Source organism: Cupressus sempervirens, chromosome 6 (assembly GCF_028749045.1).
Source record: "Cupressus sempervirens isolate cs-2001-9-10 chromosome 6, ASM2874904v1, whole genome shotgun sequence".
Lineage (NCBI taxonomy): Eukaryota > Viridiplantae > Streptophyta > Pinopsida > Cupressales > Cupressaceae > Cupressus > Cupressus sempervirens.
In genome coordinates, this window is record NC_143123.1 from 545,710,108 (window position 1) to 545,730,479 (window position 20,372).

Here is a 20,372-nt window from a genome sequence, read left to right on the forward strand (position 1 = left end):
GGACGTGAAGGAGTCTCCTTTATTGCAAGGGGACGTCAAGACGTCTACCGCGGCAAGCAAAAGAGGCACATTAAAAATTAAAAAGTTTAAGGCATTTTTATAATGTTTTAATGTTTCTATTTTTATGGTATTGGGTTGTGGGGCCCATTCCTTCCTCCTTTGTTCAAAAGCGTTCTATTCTTCATTTTTATTCACATTTGCATTTCTCATTGTTTGCAACAGCAAGAAGAAGAGTGAAGAGCTGAGATAAGGGTTTGTGCAAGAGTGAAGAAAGTGTTTGCAAGTGAAAAAGGAGAGCCTAAGAGAAAGAAGAAGAGGAGGAGGGTTTACCATCTTGTTGAAGGAGTTTTTCAAGCAAAAGGTAGGGTTTTTAACTTGTTTTTCTGATTTTCAAATGCATGTTTATAAATTATTGCTCGATGTTTTTAGTTCTAAATGTGTGTTATTTCACTTTGTTATAGTTATGATTATCGTTCATTCATTGAATAATTTATAAATATTAAATAATAGATTAAGATTCTTATGTTTCATTTTGCAAATTCCTGTTATTTAGTTTTAAATTTTAGAAAATTTAAAGAAGGGTGCAGGCTGAAAGATTGTAAATTCAAATTGTTAACTTTATTAAAGAAAAAATTTCATTTTGTGAAATGCAGTGTCAAAATGAGCTCCCACATTGATACTCATACTGATGATGAGATGAAATTTCATTCAGATAGTGCCAGTGAATCAAAATATGAACCTGAGCCTGAAGTTGGGGTTGAGGATGATGATGACACCATTGAGAGGGGTGAGCATGAGAGCGACATTGGGGCTGGGCCAAATCAGCAAGGGGCCCAAACTAGTTCCACTTCCATGGGTACTGATTTTATACTATCTGGTACTCCATCTACTGATTGCCCCTCCCCATCTTTGGCAGAGTGGGCTAGGTGTAAGGTTGATACAAAATCTCTTTAAAACAATTTGCCACTAAAATAACAAGCAGATCAAGAATAGGTGGCACCAGAAAATGGAGATGCAATATTTGTGGTGATGTATGGTATGGTAGCATCACTAGAGTGAATGCACACTTCCTCTTTTGGACAAGTAAAGATGTTTTACCATGTAATTTTTTGACTGAATCCAAAAACTTGAAGTTTAGAATTGAATTCAACAAGCTTTGGGGAGTTCCAGAGGACTTGGTCCTTTCAGTGCCTACTACCTTGGCTGGTAGGCAGCAGATTCAAACTATATAGAAGGTGCATGAGCAAAAAATATAGGGGCAACAACACTGACACATGTCTTCTTCTATAGCACAGCATAGAGCTTCATCTACTACATTGCTAGGGGAGCCTCCGCACCTTCCTCTATTTATAGCTCTATGGGTGTAGCAGCAGCCCAAACGAGCAAGGGGAAACGCAGGGCACAGTCTAGTGACAACAACCCTATAGCAAAATTGTTTGCAGCTCAGACAAGAGAGAAGTTAGATGCATGCATTGGGAGAATGTTATTCGCCAACGGCGTTCCACTTTGTATGGCTCGGCCTCCTTATTTTAAGGAGGCATTTCACAATGTAGCGAAAGTGGAGTTACCATCATATGTGCCACCAGGGGAGCACAAATTGAGGACTAAAATCTTGGATGATGAGTATGCCAAGATTAGTGAGTCCATGGAGACCATGAGGGCTGTTTGGGAGGAATCGGGGTGCAGCATTATCATGGATGGGTGGATAGACATTAGACATCGTCCACTCATCAATGTCATAGTCACATGTACAGAGGGCCCATTCTTTCTTAGGGTGGTTGATTGTTCAGGGCATCGAAAAGATGTTGATTTTCAGTTTCAGATTCTTCGGGAAGGCATTGAGGAGATTGGGCCACAAAATGTGGTCCAAGTAGTGATAGATGTATTTAATGTGTTCAGAGTTGTAGGGAGGCTTATTGAGGCCACATATCGGCATATTTGGTGGACTCCTTGTTGTGTGCATGCTATGAACAATGCTCTAAAGGACATGGGGAAGACTAGCTAGATAAAGGGAGTGGTGAGTGATGGTAGAGATGTTACCACCACACCTCACATGCACAATTTAGGAGCTTCGCCGAGGAGTTCTTGAAGCCAATTGAGACACAATATGCATCCTATTTCATTCTCTTGGAGAGAATGCTTGAGTTGCAAGAGCCAATGCAACTAATGGTTATGACGGATGAATGGAATAGGTAGGATGGTTCCATGTCAGAGCAAGGGATGAGGGTGAAGGATATAGTTAAAAGTGATGTATTTTGGAGTGATGCAAAATACATTGTCTCTATTATTAGGCCAGTCTTCGAGGTGATTAAGTACGGAGATGGGGATGCGCCTACACTTGGAGAGGTGTGTGAGTGCATTGATTCTATACTTGTGCAGATGAGGGCAGTTGTGCAAGAGAAGGACCCCACATTAGCCTTCTACAATGATCACATTCGGCCTATTATTCAGCGTAGATGGGACAAACTTAACACACCCTTACACATGGCTGCATATGAATTGAATCTGATGTGGTACATGACTAGGCCTGGTAGAGTTACACCACTTCATGATGATGAGGTGATTTATATTATATAACACTTCAAGACTTCGTCTTAAGACTTAGATTCTTATCATTTTATAAATTAAAATCATTTACATTACTAGCATCTTTATTCTTTTATTTGCTAATAATTTGTACTTTTTTAATTTTTTCAGGTGAAGTTAGGGTTCTTCAACTGCATAAATAGGATGTATGACCTTGAGACAGCAGCTAAGTTTCGCATTGAGTGGACCAAATTTGCTACTCTTAGGGGTTACAAACAAGCGGCAAAGGCGGATATCAAGCGTATGGCACAAGAGGATCCCATTTTGTGGTGGTCAGCTTATGGAGCAAAATCTACAACCACCACACTAGCTATTTGTTTGCTGTCCCAGGTACTTAGTTCCTCAACTTTTAACTTTTCATTGTTCATTGTTCAATGATAATTCTTCAATTTCTAATTCCCGAGTCTCACATTGGCCAATTATTTTTCATCTCAGGTTTCTAGTTCCTTAGCTTTTGAGAGGAATTGGTCTACATATAGCTTCATCCACTCTCTTAAGAGGAATAGACTTACCTCTCAGAGAGCAAAGAAGCTAGTGGCTATACACAGTGTGTTGCGTATCGATGATTGCACGACAAGTGCGTACAAGGAGAGCCCAGCATCACGATGGGATGTAAAGCATGACGAGCCATCACAAATTGATGAGGAGGATGCTTTACATCCAGCCACAGGGCTAGTTGGTGTTCCCTTTTCAGCTATTGATCTTGGAGAGACAGATAGTTCCAGTGGCGATGAGTTTCAACTTCTAGCCTCCCGGGGATGATCATTGATAAATGATTGGAGACTCATAGTTTTGATTGCATTATATACTTATTTTGATATCATGATTCATGGCACATGATACTTATTGTAATCATCTTTATGTCATAACTCATATGATCATTGATTACTATTAGATAGTAGAATCTAGATACTCATACTATTCATCTGAAGATTGATATATAGACTTATATTTATTATTTGCTAATGTTCAATGTTCAATGTTCATTGTTTGTTTGTCATTTGATCATGAATCATGATGTTCCAGTTGAAAACTTCAATGCAATGTTCAATGTTTAAGTTTTTTACATCTTTGTATCTTATATTGTATAATTGTAATACATCTTTTCATAACTAGCATTTTAAGTACCATATGTATAGTATATACACCCATGCTCCCCCTGCCACCTCCCATCCCTCAGCCATCCCCAAATCAAGGCCCCCCTGTCCCCCCGTCTCAGAAACTTGTCCCGTCGTCCCCCCGTCTCCCAGGGCAGTGTAACTATGGTATTTTGAGGTGGAGGAAAATACCTTTCATGAATCTAAATACAATGAAGAAAATGATGAAATTTCTTTCAACCAAAGCATTATCCAAACTTGTATACATAAACTGGACCATGAGGATAACACTATGAGGGCTGAATTGAGTGATCAATCAGAAAAAATTTGTTCGGATGAGGGATTTGGACATACAATTTGGAAGACAAGTTAAAGGTTTCAAATGACATGGTTGTTGCAATATTAGTGCATTTTGACAATACTCATAAAACCATTCAAAAAACCATGTGGGAAGTACAAATGGTGGAAAGAAAGAAGGGGATAGTGAGGGGAATTAACAGTGTGTACCTTAACACACTTAAATTATTGTTAAGAAACTTGTGAGACTAGTACAAATCAATAAGAATGTAAAGTGCCACATGTTCCTTAGGGACACATTCCCAAAGTCTAGATGCCTGTCTACAATGTTCTCGGGATGGGGATGAAATGTCACTCTCGTCCTCCTCCATCCAAATGAGGACCTTCTTCATATCCATATAATGGCCAAAGGATGTCATGACATACCTCAAGCATCCCAAGGATGTCACAAGGTCGTCTATTTAAATGTGTGTCAAAAATGTCAAAAACAATCAAGTAAATAAGAAACATTCTAGAACAAAGTAAAACCCTAAAAGGGAGCCCCACCAAGGCTAGCCAGCCTAATTGAATTTAAGTATTGTTCATTTCTCTTTTGATTTCACCAAAAGAGAAGAAGAAGAAAAGAATTAATAAAAGAAACAAAGAACTAATATTGTTGTCCACATAGGACCAAAATAAGTAAATGACTCATAAACATAACTAGAAAACAAAAGTGAGATGTAACAAAAAAGAAGAGACAAGATTTTTCAATTCTCTGAGTACAAGTTTGAATGCCATGGCATGAGGATGACATCTTTGATTCCGTAAAAGAATATTTGGTGGTTTTGGGGAATTTTCTTATTTTTGGCCCCCATTTCCGAAACCTGGTTGAGGATGAGTATAGCAAGCAAGTCGGGGGATTTCTGTGTTAGATTTAGTGAAAATTGAGGACTGAACAAAATTTCAATCATAGATCACATGCAACTCCACTTGACACATGATTGAAGATCAAAATAGTAAAATGGCGGGAACCTAGGTTGTAGGGTTCCTCAATCTTTCACTTGGAGTAGATTTAGTTTCATGTTGAATTAGCTTAGTTGAATATAAGTTTTGTGGATGTTTATTTAATCGACTCAACAAACCAAGCCCACTAGCCTCTTGCTGATGGTAGGAGTGCCTTGTGTGGTAGGCCGATGATTGAGCACTTAACTTCAATTAACATCCAATCTTTAGTTTGCATCCATTTATGGGTTTGGAGAGGGTAGATATTGATGTGAAAGCCATTAGATTGTTCCTTAGAAGCCTGCACTAGGTGGGTGGAATCGCTAGCAAGATTACACCTACTAGAGTCCAAGTCATCCATGATTCTTTTCATTCCTAGTTAGAAGTAGAAGTAGAAATAGGAGTTATAAATTGGAGTTGACATGGAAAATTTTGAATATCAAAAGCTATATGTTCATTGCACATTGTAGAGTCGAATCTTTAGAAGTGCAAGAGTTGATATCCATTGGATGAATAGCATAAGTCCCTTTGTGATAACCAATATATCACATCATAAAACTAAGTGAAGTCCACAATTAAGAAGGAACCTTGGAGTCACTTCATGATCTTACTTTGCGAGATTAGCATGAGACATGTCCTTATATCAAGAGAGCATTGAGTTCTTGGTGTTTCATTTTGAAACATTAGGTATTTGATTTTGCATGTTGTTGTGGAACAAAACTCACATCAACACGTCTAAATCAATGTGAACAACTATTCGATATAATGTCTTGATATATTAATGATGGATATCTGACAAAATTATGTTCTAAAGTAATAAATGATGAGGACATATCAATATGTTCAACAAAGTGCAAAATTAGTATATCCAACCAGCAGCACAAGTACTGTTTAACAAAATGCCCAACCATCAAAATTTGAGAAAAGTGAAAATTTTGACATAGAAAATTGGCTAAAGAATTGTTCACTAATCATAACAGTCATTATCTCTCTCTAACACACATAAATATCCATCTCCCACAATTGTGTAATGTCCCCAATTTTAGCAAGTTCCTGCAATTGGCTTGGTCAGTTCACCATCGCGACCCTCGTGAGCTGACAGTGGGATTTGAGGGTCTCAATTGTGGGGTTATAGGCTTTTCAGTAGCCTATGGTGTGTTTTGGCTCCATTTGAGGAATTTACGATTTATAGTAAGTCAAACTGTTGGTTTAATGAGCTCAGTTGAGTTACAGGAGTTGTGTGATGCTCTCAGTTTTTATTTCGGGCTTCCAGTTTGGGCTCCAAGAATCTTGGAGGGAGCGTCTATTTATAGTAAGTCACCCTGTTAGGTTCATTCATCCTCTTTCATCATCACGATCACTTTCATGTTGTTAGATTTCGATTCTAATACTTCTTCAGTTGTTTTCACAAGATGGGTGAATTATTATTATTCATCTAAATACACTGAGGTTGATATTTTTGTTGGTGTTGTTGTTTGGTCACCTCAGTATCATAGCTCGTTGGAATCGGGACGAAAAGTTTTAAATTGTGGGAACAAGAAACAGTGGCCTTGCATGTCAAAATATTAAGTTATGGTGGAAAAAGTCATTTTTGGAGCCAAAAGCAATTAATAAATTATATTAATGGCACTTTATTATATTTTAATGTTGTGTGTGGGAAGCTTCTTAAGTGAAGTTCATTTGAGAAACTTTGTGCCATTTGGAAATTATAAATATGAGCCCATTTGATGAGTAAAGCATCTGATTATTTGATTATCTTATTTTGCTTTGTTGTCTTTGTGACATTTCTGAAGTCTGATTTTTTTGTGCCCTTGCTGAAGTATAAGGGTTTGTTCTTGAGAAGTTCATTCTAATTCACAACTGAGGTATTGTGAATTAATTTTTTGAGGGTTGTTCTTTATCTCCATTGCTGTATACACTGTAGTTGGGAGATACTATGTTGTTGGGAATTTGGAATTTGGCATCTTCTTATATTGTTATTATTATTGCTGAGAAGCACTTGGGTGCTGGTTAATTTGGAGTTGGTTGAGCACCCATTTATATTTGCTGCTAAGCGTTATTTTCTATCTATACTTTGGGAGCAGCATTTTACGTATCTGCAGTTGCATTTGTTTGTTGGAGAATTCTTTTGCTGCTGCTAGACTTCATTTCAAAGGGTTTCAAGGCATGTCTTACCTGTAAGTTCATGGATTGTAACTTCTAATTTTTCTGGGTATTGTTGATTTAAATAATAGGGGATATTTTATCAATTGGGTTGTTGGTATTTTGTGAAAATACTCAGTATCTAAGTTGATATTAAAATCTGGAATTTTCAGTTGTATATTCCCTGTGTAATATCCAACTAAATTTGAGGTAAAATTATTATTATAATATCTTCTATTTTTTTTCTTTATTGTTGTATCATAAATTGCAAAACCTCAAAACAAAAAACAAAAAATCATTTATTTGGCACAGATTGTTTGAGAGCCAGCAAGGCTCATTACAATGGTATCAAAGCTTGCCTGCAAAGTGTTTGACGAAATGTCAAACCACTGAATTTTATAAAGAATTTGGTGTTTGATGAAGTTATAACCGGTTAAGGTTATTACAAATTGCTATAAAGCATAGATAAAAATAAATTGCTAAATCCTATGTTAACAATCATCATGCTCTCATGACAAACGGTATAAACTCAATTATTAAATCATCAGAGCTTTCATACTGAAGACCCATATTCAAATGCCAAGAGACATTTTGAATGCTAAAAAAGCTTCTAGGAATGGCATACCCAACGAACAAAGACAGATGTGAATCTTGGGTAATTTGACAGAATATATCTCCCAGACATGTTATCTAAGATGAAGGATACCTCACAAAAGGGATATTAACAAGCCAAAGTGTCACTATGCCCTCTAAGAAATCATCATTCCCTTCCCAGTTGTTGCAAACAGTCTCACGTTGCTCTAGTTTGATTTCTTGCTTCAGTATTTCTAACTCTGATTGCTTAGCTATCTTGATCTCCACTGCCTGACTTCCTTTGACTTTTCAAATGTTAATAAGAAAGTGTCATTGTTTTTGGGTGCTAATTCATGACAGAATAATTAAGAAGGTGAATATCATAATAAATTATACCTTGTTTCATAACAACACACAGGGCTAACCCAATGTGGGCCGCCAAGTGCACATCACAATCTCTCGGCCAAGAAATTTAGACATGAAAAGTTGCTTTTTTTTCTTTATGACCATTTCTTCTTAGCACTAACATTTTCATCACTGTGAATAATAACTAATCACAACAACTGCACAACAGTCTCAGAACGGTGCCATTCAAGAGCAAAAATCATCATTTAACCATCCATCATTATTTTCATGAAAGGTAGATCCAAATGAAAACCATTCTCTATCTAAGAAGTGAATATTTTGCCAACAGAATCATAGGCTCAGATGCTTTCTTTCATTGTCAATGTAATGAAAGATAAATCATATTAATGTCTACAGGTTACCAAAACTAGGTCAATGGAACTCAGAGTAACTCAGATTAAAACATAAAATTCTAGGAAAAGAATTTTAGAAGTCCCACAATAAGGAAGAACAAAAAACTAGAGTGCAGTACCACTAGGAACCATAAACAGGTGGTCGAGAAACCAATACAACTAACGATAAGGGCAACAAGAATCCCAAAGAGCATAACTTCTAAACTGTCTGTAGCTACATAATTACAAGTAACAAGATGCACAGTGCATAAAGAACTAATTATGAGTGCTGGAAAATATAGCATTACTCTGTATCAGTATCAGCCTAGGTTTTGCATCTGTATTGAAAAAATAGATAATAAAGTTTGCAGACATCATGCATTGATGAAGTTATTAAGAAACTAGATAATAAATTTTTCCTGCATTAATCATTAATGCAGAGGCAGATCACAATTTGCAATGTGCATATGAAGTTAAAATATCTTCTGAACTGCGCATGTAGCTTCAGATTTTTGTGAAAAACTCAAAGATAAAATTCTGATATGTTCATAAACGTAGAGGTTCATGGCTCATAAAATTTTCATTATTTTTTTATAAACCACAACAATTTTATAAACTGCAGTAAATTATATCACATATGCATTCCCTAATTATACCTATTTTTCAGTGCCAGATTTCCTCACAAATTGAATAAACTTAACAAGTAATGATATCATAGCAACAACACCTACCGTGATGCTTGTGCAATTTCATTATCGCCACCAATTTTACTAAGCACCTGTTCAGCAGCAGTAAAAAGAATCTTAAGAACACCTTCTTCTGCAGCATTTACAGCAGAAAGTGCCTCCAAAGCCCTGTAATAAACCCATGATCCCAATATTGCAATTAGTAATTAAAGAAAAACAGATTTCCAAAGGTACAACAAAACAAAAAAATTCAAAAGGAAATACTGTCATTGCCAAATGCATCTACATAGTCACCATTAAGTTCAACAGTACAAACAGGAGAGTTACAATGTTACTTGAGAATTCTTTTCGTGACTAGTTAAAGAAATCAAGAGTGATCTCCATTGACACATGTCTAGTTTAAACCTCACATTGTTCTAAAAACAGAAAAAACAAGCTTGTGTTAAAATATCAACACTATTAGTTTTACAATCATTATTCATATGAAAACCAGCAGTATTCTCCTTATCTACGACGATGACCTCCTCCGTGACCTCGACCTCGTCTACGATCACGACCGTGACCTTTCCCATGGTCGATCATGATTCCTATAGACATTGATCCCGCGGGCTTCTAGTGTTGGACAGTTTTGCGTGTTTGTTTGGAAAGTTTTCAGGAGTTTGGTAGCTACTGTTTTACGGGGTGTGTCCGACTGGTTTCAACTGGTTTTGACTCATCTTTTCGGCGGCGAGGGAGCTCGTTCCTCTTTCTACTTTGCTAAGTGTTGCTCTTGCCGTGTGTGCCCTTTCTCCCGACGTCAACGTTCGTCTTCTCTATGTCTACTCTTGTCGTGTGTGCTCTTGAGGTGTGTGCCCTTTCTCCCAGTGTGAGGTCTCTTCGCAGGGGTGGACGTTGTGTGTTTGCGAGTGTGTCTGCGGGGCTTCGACAACTATGGGTTTTGGTGTTCATCTGCCACAACTATTAGTGAACTCTCTCTCCTTTCTGTTGGTCTACTACCTTGTTTTCTCATGTTCTGATGCTTTTTCGTAGGTTATCATTTTCTACTAGTTCTCTGCTCTTTTCCGGCTATGGAAAACAATGGTGATTCCTGCTCAACTCAAGGCTAGCAACTCCTCACCTATCAAAGGTTGTGCGACAGGATTTCCAAGCTAGAAATGGACAATATGCAGCTAAGGGAGCAGGTTATCTCCTTGATGGATACCATTTCTGAACTTAAGAGTGCCACAACCTCCAATTCGACTTTGTTCCAAAGTTTCTTAGATACCTTCACCACTGAGACGGCAAGCTTGCAAACCAATATCTGTTCCATTATCGCACAAATTGAGGGACTTGATGCCATCGAAGAACAACAATCCATTATTGTAGCTAAGCACTCTTCTCTTGTTTCGGAAACCGAACTGAAAGTTAAGTCATGGGCCTCCCTTTGTAGTAGCACGGATACTACACCTCTTGCTAGCATTGATAAAATGGTGCAAGGTAAGATCGAAGATAAGAGGGTGAGACGGGTTCGTGAGCTCAACCTGCAGGTTCGTGGACTCCCTCCCATTCTTGATCCTCTCGCAATTGGACGCTCTTTCCTCTATGATCAACTTGGTCTTACTAATATCACGTTGGATAAGTGTTGGGTTAGACATGGGGACATCCTATTTATCAGATTTTTTTCACTTGCAGGTAGGCTTCGGGCTCTTTGAGCTAAGAGGAAGTTATTTTCTCTCCCTTCCAAGATTTTCTTTGATGAAGATCTCACCAGGGCACAGGTTACAGAGTTGAAACATGCTCGTGGGATAGTTACAAAAGCGAGGAGAGTTGGTAAATGGGCAGTTATTAGGAATCTAAAAGCAGTAATTAGAGATTCCCCCCCAGTGATTGGGAAGAGAGGCAAGCCCCCAAGGCCAGATGATGGTCCCACCAACAGTTAGAGAAGAGGGAGACCCCCACTTGCTCCCTTCTTGTTAACTGCTGGAATGGTAATGGGTCTTTATGGTCATTTCCTGGTCTTTTATGTGATGCTATGGGATCTGCAGATATTCTTGTCATTACTGAGACTCGTGAGAGCCCTGTACATCCTCTTCAAGGTGTTACTAGTTATTAGTGGTTATCTATATGTAGAGAGGAGGTTCGTGCTTCTGGTGTGGTACGTGGCTCAAGTGGCATGGCTTGTTTGATTAAGGAGGATATTTTCAATGGCACTTCTATTGTACACTCGGATACGTTTGCCAAATTTATGTGGGTCCACATTGACCGCAACTGTCACTGTCATAGAGATCTCTATTTGGCTGCTTGCTATTTCTCGCCAGCTTCCTCCCATTATGCTATTCATGGTACCGAGGATGGAGACCCGTTTGTTGACCTTTGCGAGACTATTTCTCAGTTTGCTACTCTAAAGGACATTATTATTCTCAAGGATTTCAATGCGAGAACCAGAGAACTCCAAACACCGGTTGATGATTGCAATTCAGGATCCCATTTGCTCCACTAAGATTGATCCGACTTCTTTTGGGCTTCAGCGGCATTCTGAGGATGCTCTTGGGCCGTTACCCATGTATGGTAGACATCTGATGCAGCTTTGTGAGTCTTCTAGTTTGGCGATCTTGAATGGCCTTTCCTACTTTCCTGGATCTGAGTTCTTCACTTGTTATCATTGTGGTGGTGCTAGCGTCGTTGATTATGTCCTCGCCTATCCCCCATTCATTTCTTGCATTTGCAATTTCACCATCATGTGCCTTCCTTTCGTGGAACATGCTCTCCTTAGTATTCACCTCCCCCTCTCTTAGCACCTCATCTTTCATCTGTCACTGCTCACTCACCCATTCGCTTTTGTTTTCTCGAAGGTAATTGTGAGCTCTTTTCCACTCATCTTTCAAGACTCCTCAACCCTTCGTGCTTTTTTGACTCACGCGAGGCCGCCTCCATGTTTGACTTGCTTGCAACGGCTATCCAGAAGTCTGCCATCCTTTCCATTCCTCGTCGCCCTCCTTTGCCCCTTCGCAACAAACGTCGTAATACTTGTCCTATGAACCAATGGTTCAATACAAACTACAAATCTTTCCATCATTCTATGCGTTCTGCTTTTGAGGCTCGCTCTATTGACTTTGTCCAACTTTGCTCGTCTTATCTTTGTTTTCTTCGTAATAAGAAATGCTCCTTTGCCGCTTCCAAGTGCAAATCCCTTTGCTCCACACTGATCCGCAATCCCCAACTTTTCTTGTGCACTCTTTTCCCCCGCAGTTCTCCTCCACCCTCCAACCTCGACTTTCGCTCCCTTACCTTGCACACCATGGTTCTTTATGACATTCCAGGGCAGCCTTCTATCCATCTCATTTCGCCTCCTTTCGACCGCTTGTTCACTTCTTCCCACATTTTTGAGGCCATCAGATCCATTAAGCATAGTAGAGCTACTGATGAGGAGGGTTTTCAGGCTAAGCTTTTTAAGTTCGGTGCCTTGGTTCTGGGCCCCCATCTCTATATTCTTTTTAATAGAGTGATTCAAATTGGGTTTCGGACTTCTTGGTGATTTATCCTAGTCATAAGACCAACCCTGTCTCCGATCCGAGGAACTACAGAACCATCATGATTGGGCACACTTTTGCCAAACTGTATGCAACAACCCTTAATGCTATGCTATCTGGTTAGCTGGACAAGAAAGGTTGTAGGGCTAAAGGGCAGGCTAGTTTTCAGGCAAACTATCAAACTATGGATCACATCTTCACTTTACAGACTATTATTGAGAAGGCTAGGCATAGATCGGAGGAGGTCTATTGTTGCTTTATTGATTTTTGCAAAGCTTTTGATTCTGTCCCTAGGGTGGCTCTGTTTGAGAGGCTTAGGGAGATTAGTATCTGTGAGATGTTATGTACCGCTATTATGAGACTATATGAGACTCTGGTTGGCAAATTCAGGACTCCTGAGGGCTTCTCGGATCCAATCCATAGCACCGTTGGGGTTAAGCAAGGATGTCCTCTCTCCCCTATGTTCTTCGGGTTATATAATGATGAGCTTGAGAACTTCCTCCTGAGGTCTTCGCTCCCTGGAGACGGCTGTTATCTTCACCAAGTTTTGATCTCCATCCTTTTTGCCGATGATGTGGTTCTCCTTGCTTCCTCTTCAAACAATTTACAAAGGCTTTTAGATGGCTTGGCTTCTTTTTGTGATCAGCGACAGCTTGTGGTTAACTTGGGTAAGACTCGGGTCATGATCTTCAATTGTTTAAAGACTTCCCATTTTCACTTCATTTTTCAAGGTCAGGAGATTGAGATCACTACATCTTATACTTATCTGGGGGTTAAGTTTTCCGGACCACGGTTCAATATGAGACCAGCTATTTAGCGCAGAGTTAATAAAGGTATGGTTTCTCTTGCTTTGCTTGAGAAACAGTGTTTCAGGCATCACTTCCAGGATACCTCGTCCAAGTTATCTCTCTTAGAGTCTCTTGTGAGGCCAACTATTCTTTATGGGTCTGTGGTTTGAGGCCCATCTCTTCTTGGTTCTGATTGGGCCTTGATCGAGTGGGTTCAGGCTTTATTTTTGAGGCACATCATTAGATATCACAAGTTCACTCCTCATAGTATCATTTTGCTGAGTGTTGTGAGGTTCTCACACCAACGCCCCAAAACCTTGGGGACCCCCCTTTTTAATCACCTTGGCAAATTTTTTTGAATTTGTCCAAAAAAATTTAATTTGATTTTTTTTAAAACTTTAAGTTTTGGACACCTTCAGGCCAGAAGGCGCAAGGTTAGACTCATTTTCACCCGGTTTTAAGCTTGATTTTCCAGAACAACCAATTTCATCCTTAGGCCGAACAAAATTTCAAAAAACAACACTTAGCAGGAAAAAATTGTAAAATTTGTACTTAGACGATTTCTTTTGAAAATTTGGATATAATTGCGTAAATTTGGATAATTTTCAAAAGTGATAATTTTGTTAGAGTTGAGTTTTTTGGAAAATCTTGAATTTCTTTGGTGAGAAAAAAATTTCTTTTGTGAAGATAAAATCAAATTGCAAAATCAATTTTAGACTCTAGAAATGATTTTATTTTTGTCAAAAATTTAAATTGCTTGGCAAAATCGATATGAATTCAATTGCAAAAATTGACTTTAATGGATTAAAATTGCCTTGAAAAATTTTAAGTCTTTAATAAAATTAGTAATCTAATATTGAAATAATGGCTTTTGGCTAGCCAAAATCCAATTTTAATGACATATTAATTACTCAATCATCATTAATTGGAAACATTTAGCATCTCCAAAGCATTATTTACTTTCTTTTTGCAATTTTGGTCTAATTGGCAATTTAAAAAAATAAATTTCATCTTGGCAAAGTTAATTTTGGGCTAAGCATTTAATTGGGGGCCATGTCTTGTGTTCTAATTAATTTATTTTTGCTCCCAGGGTCCCAATCGGCTGGCTAGGGAAGATGAGCCAGTTGGGTATAAGAGGAAGCTCTTTCCCCTTTTCTCCTCACCTCTCACTCTTCCTCTTCATGGTGTTAGCAATTATGACTTGGAGCAGCTCTATATCCTTTGGCGATTTCTCTTGGGAGAGCAGATTTTCATTGTTGGGCAATTTTGCTTGCAATTGTAAACATTTTCAGACCTTAGTGATTTTTTGTGGAGGCAGATTTTGCATTGTTGGGTGATTTTCTCGTTCTATTAGAGCTGCGATTTCTGCCCTAATTTGGGCGATTTTACTTGGAGGAGGTCATTGTGATCAAAGGTCTGTTTTTTTGGGCAAATGGTGGACAATTCCGAGAGCTCTAAATTCTGATTTTTTTTCAGCTAGGACATCAAGGTTTGCAAGAGATTTGAAATTCTCAAGTCTGATCCTAAATTCCAAAAAAGAAGACCCAGCTATCGGTAAAGGTAACTCCAAGTCATTTAGAGTTGAAAGGGGTCCTTAAGCAGATTTCTCTCTTTCGTTCTTGTCTAGATATTGTTTCCCTTGGTTCTTCTCGCATTCATCATCCACCACTTCACCATCCTATCATAGGTTGAGAAGATGGTAGATGTTAATGCAAGCAAGAATCCTAAGGGAACAAACACTAAAAAAGACAAAGAGGATATATGCCCAAAACAACTTTCTTCTCGAAAATGAGGTGAATAACCAATACCAATGTCGGTATAGTAAACATGATACAGGTAAAGGATAGACTAAAGGAAGGACAATCCCCCTTGGCAAAGAAGAGATATAGAAGGCAGTTCCACATCACAGTCCAGGTGTCGACCACTTCCATTTCAACTATGATGGGCGACGTTGGGGTGGCACTTGATTTTGAAGACATCAGAGAAGAGGATATCAATGAGACAAGACTTGGATCAAGATTGGATGAGTTAGGAAAGGTTGCTATCAAGAAGAAACATTTGAACACCCTTTCCTCCCTCAATGCCTTTATCGGATTTGCAAAAGAGTATGAGAAGGATCATGAGAAGACACTACAAGCAGCAAGCGGCATGATGAAATTGGTTGAGCTCAAGATAAAGCATACACCTTGTCCTCCCATGGAAGAAGTCAACGAAAGGCTAGCTAAGTTCATTGCCTTAGCTAAAAGAATGAAAGAAAAAGGGAGAGTTATATTAGAAGATCATTTGATGTAAGCCCAAGTGGCAATTTCTCTTTCTTCTAGGATAGGACAAGTGTCTAATTCTGGTTGGCCACCACTTTAGTGCCTTCTCATTGGTTGCCACTTTTCCACTTTTTTTATTGGTCCATTGACAAGGTGGCATCTTCTCATTGGCCGATGGGGTGGCAACCCTAATTAGGGTTTCTAGGATTCAATCTGGATCGTCAGTTTTGCCTCTTTATCTCTACCGTCAGTTGTACATTTTGGCCTCTATATAAGGCCATTTGCCCTCATTTGTAGTGGCCAGAGAAAATTGTTGCAAAGATAATGCCAAAATTCGCTATTTCTTTCTCATTGTTGTGACTTGCATGGTGATTAAGAGCCTTTGGTACTATTGCATGGTTTCTACTTCCAAATAGTTAGAGTAAAATTTCCTTTCAAGTTGTTAAAGTTGGTTGCATTTCAAGTTGTTAAGTAAGAGTAAAGTAGATGGATAGATGTTTAATAGGGATCAATACGAGGCCACTAGCATCTTAGCCGCTGGTTAGGGAGCCTTGTGTGGTAAACTAGTTCTCTTTTCCTTTGAATCATTGCATCTATGGAGGTGGAGCCGTTGGTAAACTTTCATTAGATTCAATCCCCGTCCATTTGCTAATCTTTCCATTCATAGGAGTAGGAGTAGAATAGCGAGTAGTTGAGTGGTTGAATTTCACTCTAAGAAAGTTAGGAAGGTAGAAGTCATTAGAAGCATTATTGCCTCCTCGTGCAATCAACATTATCTGGCGCTACATCCTCCACCATCACCTTCTCCATCAACATTATCTGGCATTCACATCGAATCACCATCACCATCATTCTACCAAACACCAAGTTCTCTTTGAATGAATAACGTAAGCCCGCCTACGTGATTACCAATAAATCACATTGATAAACTGAGCGAGTATCCGCAGGTGTAAGGAACATTGGAGTTATTCTCATGTCCCATGAGCATTAACTTTTCAAGAGAGGAATTGAGGACTTGATATTCCATATCAAGTGTTTGATTGCTAATATGTTATTTAGTGGTACAAAAACTCACATCAACACTGAGTTCAGCACTCATCCTTTCTGTCTTACGGCCATTTTTTATTTGGTGTGGTTCCTCCATCGCCTTCATGGTTTTGCAGATCATGTTGGTGATTGTGATCGGTACTCCTATTTGGCTTATTGTTCGTCTATTTCTACAGCGAGTGCAAAGTCTAGTTCTTGCACACGATGTTGGTATGCACAAGCCTCTTCTCTGCTCAGTTCAATCGGGATTGATATTGATTGCCTCCCCCCTTTCAGTTCTCGTTGGATGCCCCGACTCATCTTCTCCCCTCTCGGCAAGAGTTGAATGAGCATGTCAAACTTGACATTTATAGATAGTACATTGCCACTACCTGGGTTAACCCTCCTAGTGGGTTACGCCCACGGATGTCCTTTTACACAAAGCACTTTTTGGAGATGTTTGATGGGATTATTGTTCGTCCTAGCTATCTTTCCCGGTGGTGGTCTCATGCCCTACATATCTCTTTGGGATCGTTTAGAGTTGGTTCTCACCTTCTTCGGGTTCAAAATGACCATCATATTGTCAGTGGAGAGCGAATTTGTATGCTTTGTACTTTAGGTGAGGTGGAGACTAAGACTCACTTCATTTTGCATTGCCCTATATATTATGAGATTGGAGGGAGATTTTTTTGTCTATTCCGAGAGTGCTTCTTTCTCTATGATTTTTTTGGCTACTATGATTAGAGTTGTCTTGCACTTTATCTTCGAGAGGCCACTATGCTCTGTGATAGCACGATCTAGTGACTGCTTCCACACCGGCACTCGTCTACTCAGCTCATTACTGTCTTCTTCACACCATTATCTCCTTTGTGTGGTGTGAAAAGGCCTTCTAGCTCCACTAGATCTACCAAACATTCCAGATGCGTCAAATCCCGTACCGACTATTTGCACTAGCAACACTCCTCTAAGGGTGGCCAGATACAAAGCAGGGCCTCTACTCATCGGCAAGCATATCATTCAGTGACTAATTTCTTTTCGCCTAGAAAGGACTCCTAGTCTCTCTCTTGGCCTCCTCTCTATCTCTTTGTTTGCTTTCTATTGTTGTTTGTATTTATTTTCGGACACCTTTGTGTGCTCCTGCTGCTGTCAGCCTCATTGTTGTAATCCTTCAATCCCATAGACCTTTTGTTGGTCTTTTGTTGGACATTAATATCATTATCTTATCTTATCACATCTACCTTTGATAATCTAATCTCCTAGTCCAACACTCATAAAAAGCCACTGTTGTCGGTAAAATCATGTGTTAACTTCAATGTTGTTAATGTTAATCATGTCATTGATAGTTAGCGTGGCCAAGGGGTAGGTAGTTGTGGTTGCAATAGTTCACATTGCACCCGGTCGGAGATTATATGTACACACCCTTGGATGGAAGAGGGCATCAGCACTATTATCATTTATCATTCTGGCTGATAACCTTGCTAAGGTAATTTGGGTTGATTTTAATGGAATACATGGTGGTTCCCTGATATTGTCTTGCATTTATTTACATTTGTTATAACTTTCATACAATAGCATGCATTAAACTACTTTTATTGTAGGCGGTAAACATTTGGTGCCATTGCCTTTACGATTGTGGAAAGCAACAAAGTGTGGATAGCGAACAGAGTGTGATGGGGCAACCAATAGAATACGAGGAGAGTAGCTATAAGGAAGACAAGAACCCATAATTATTAGAGGGCGAATAGGAGTTGACCACCAACTTCATCTCAATACTTCAAGCATCCATTGAGATTTGATACACATGTGTGAAGGGAAGCCGCACAAGAAGCAATACCAGAAAGTATCGTGTGGAGTGTCCTCGGAGTAAACCTAATGATAGATCGTTTGATGTGTCATCTCCCCCGGTTGTTGGCATAGACATTCCTAGCACTTCAAAATTGACCAAAGGAAATCAATTGGGAGAATTGACAATAACAAGTTCTCCAAGAGTACTATCGCCGAAGGGAGGAAGAAGAGAGGGATGAAACCTATCGTAAGGGAAATATGAAGTGAACCCTGAGAGGGAAACATGAATAAAGGAGAACATAGTGTTATAATTATGTCAATAGAGTGACATATTATATAAAATCAATAAATGAATAAAAGTGTTCTTGTTTATGTCATGTGTTGTTTCAATTCAATAAATGAGACCTATACATGCTAAACTTATTAATCAACACTGAAGTAGAAAAGAACAAATAGACAAGAGTGATGATGCCCTAATTTATAAAATTATGGCCTCCATTTGAATTAGATTCTTTCACCCATTTCTATTGTTAGCTTTATCTCTTAACTTATTATTATTGCCCTTAGAACTAGATTTTCATTTTAGGTGTATTATAAATTTTTCACAAAACACCAATGCATATAGGCCAATACTGGAGGTATCATCAGTATTTAAAACAATTTGAAATATTCTATCTAATTTATTTTCTGTTTCCGCTCTGCAGATGATAACATTAGAGATCATATGTCATGGGTTGACAATTATAGTTGTTATAATAAGCAAAATCTTGCAAAGAATTATAGATGAACCTGCATTAGATATTCATATGGAGGGTGAAGAGGTTGTTCTTGTTGTTTTACAATTGTCGCTGTTCTGAAATACATGCTTGCACCTGAAAGCCATTTGTGTGCTATTTTCAAAAGGAACTGAAAGGAAAATAGGACTCAGTATCCAGAGATTTCAGGATGATCATATATGATATTGGCAGACCTTTTTATTCACAAAGGAAAATAGTACTTTCCCCCATCACCAGACCTTCAAAAAATAAGTCACTGGAAAGTTATCAAGTTTGCAATTGTGGTATAATAAAATAGTTTGTAGAACACTTTCGGTATCAAAACCAAAGATATTTCAAAGCACATCTCAGTTCATCCTTACAGTCAAACGTCTCCTTCATTCACAATATTAAAGACTGTATATCCTGCTTCACACAGTGGTCTGCACGCGAAAATGGAAACTTTTCAAATTTAAAAGGAAATTAATGCCCAATAATGGAATAAGAGACAAAATGTCCAAGTACTTGTCCTCAATGAGGATTGTGCGACATCTATAATCCATATTTTGTTAATATTTGAAGATGTAAAACATGGCAGTTATTGAACCGTCATCCATATTAAAACAAGATTATATTAAAAAATTGTGTTAAGGACAGTTGGTTGTTTGTAATGAAAAGGTGCAATGGTTGAGGTATACCTCTCCATTTGCATATAAATATAAGATGCAAAAGAGAAATGGGGAGACACGGCAGGATTCGATTATACCATTTTGTCATAAAAGAAGACATTTTTCAGATATAAAGTATTTTATGAGAGGAAAAGAGCAGAGCAATCTTCAGGCATAGGAGTTCCAAATGATACAATTATTCTGATATGATCTGTAACAGTTCATTATTTTTTTATTTATTTAAGGCAAGGAGGCAGTACATAGACAAGTTTGTCCTTTATAGTTACTAAAATAATTTGTGCTCAATTTTAAATATTCAATTGTAACATAGATTGATTGCAGCATTTCAAGTTTGATTAACAGAGATATAGAGAAATATATATTTGTTTCCTTATCTTTTTCTAGGAGGTCTTCCCTCCGTAGAAGTTAAAACTCAATCTGGACTAACTTGGAATTGCATATACAATTGATCCTTTACATT

At 38.4% G+C, this 20,372-nt stretch overlaps 1 protein-coding gene across 3 annotated transcripts in view; it reads right to left on the reverse strand.

Moving 5' to 3' along the window:
• The window catches only part of LOC149553405 (spatacsin carboxy-terminus protein), a 185,624-nt gene that overhangs the window by 86,939 nt on the left and 78,313 nt on the right, over positions 1–20,372 (reverse strand). For all 3 annotated transcript variants that reach the window (XM_089788869.1, XM_089788870.1, XM_089788871.1), the window contains one exon: positions 9,145–9,267. In XM_089788869.1, coding sequence (XP_089644995.1) covers positions 9,145–9,267 — 123 coding nt within the window. The remainder of the gene's footprint in view (positions 1–9,144; positions 9,268–20,372) is intronic.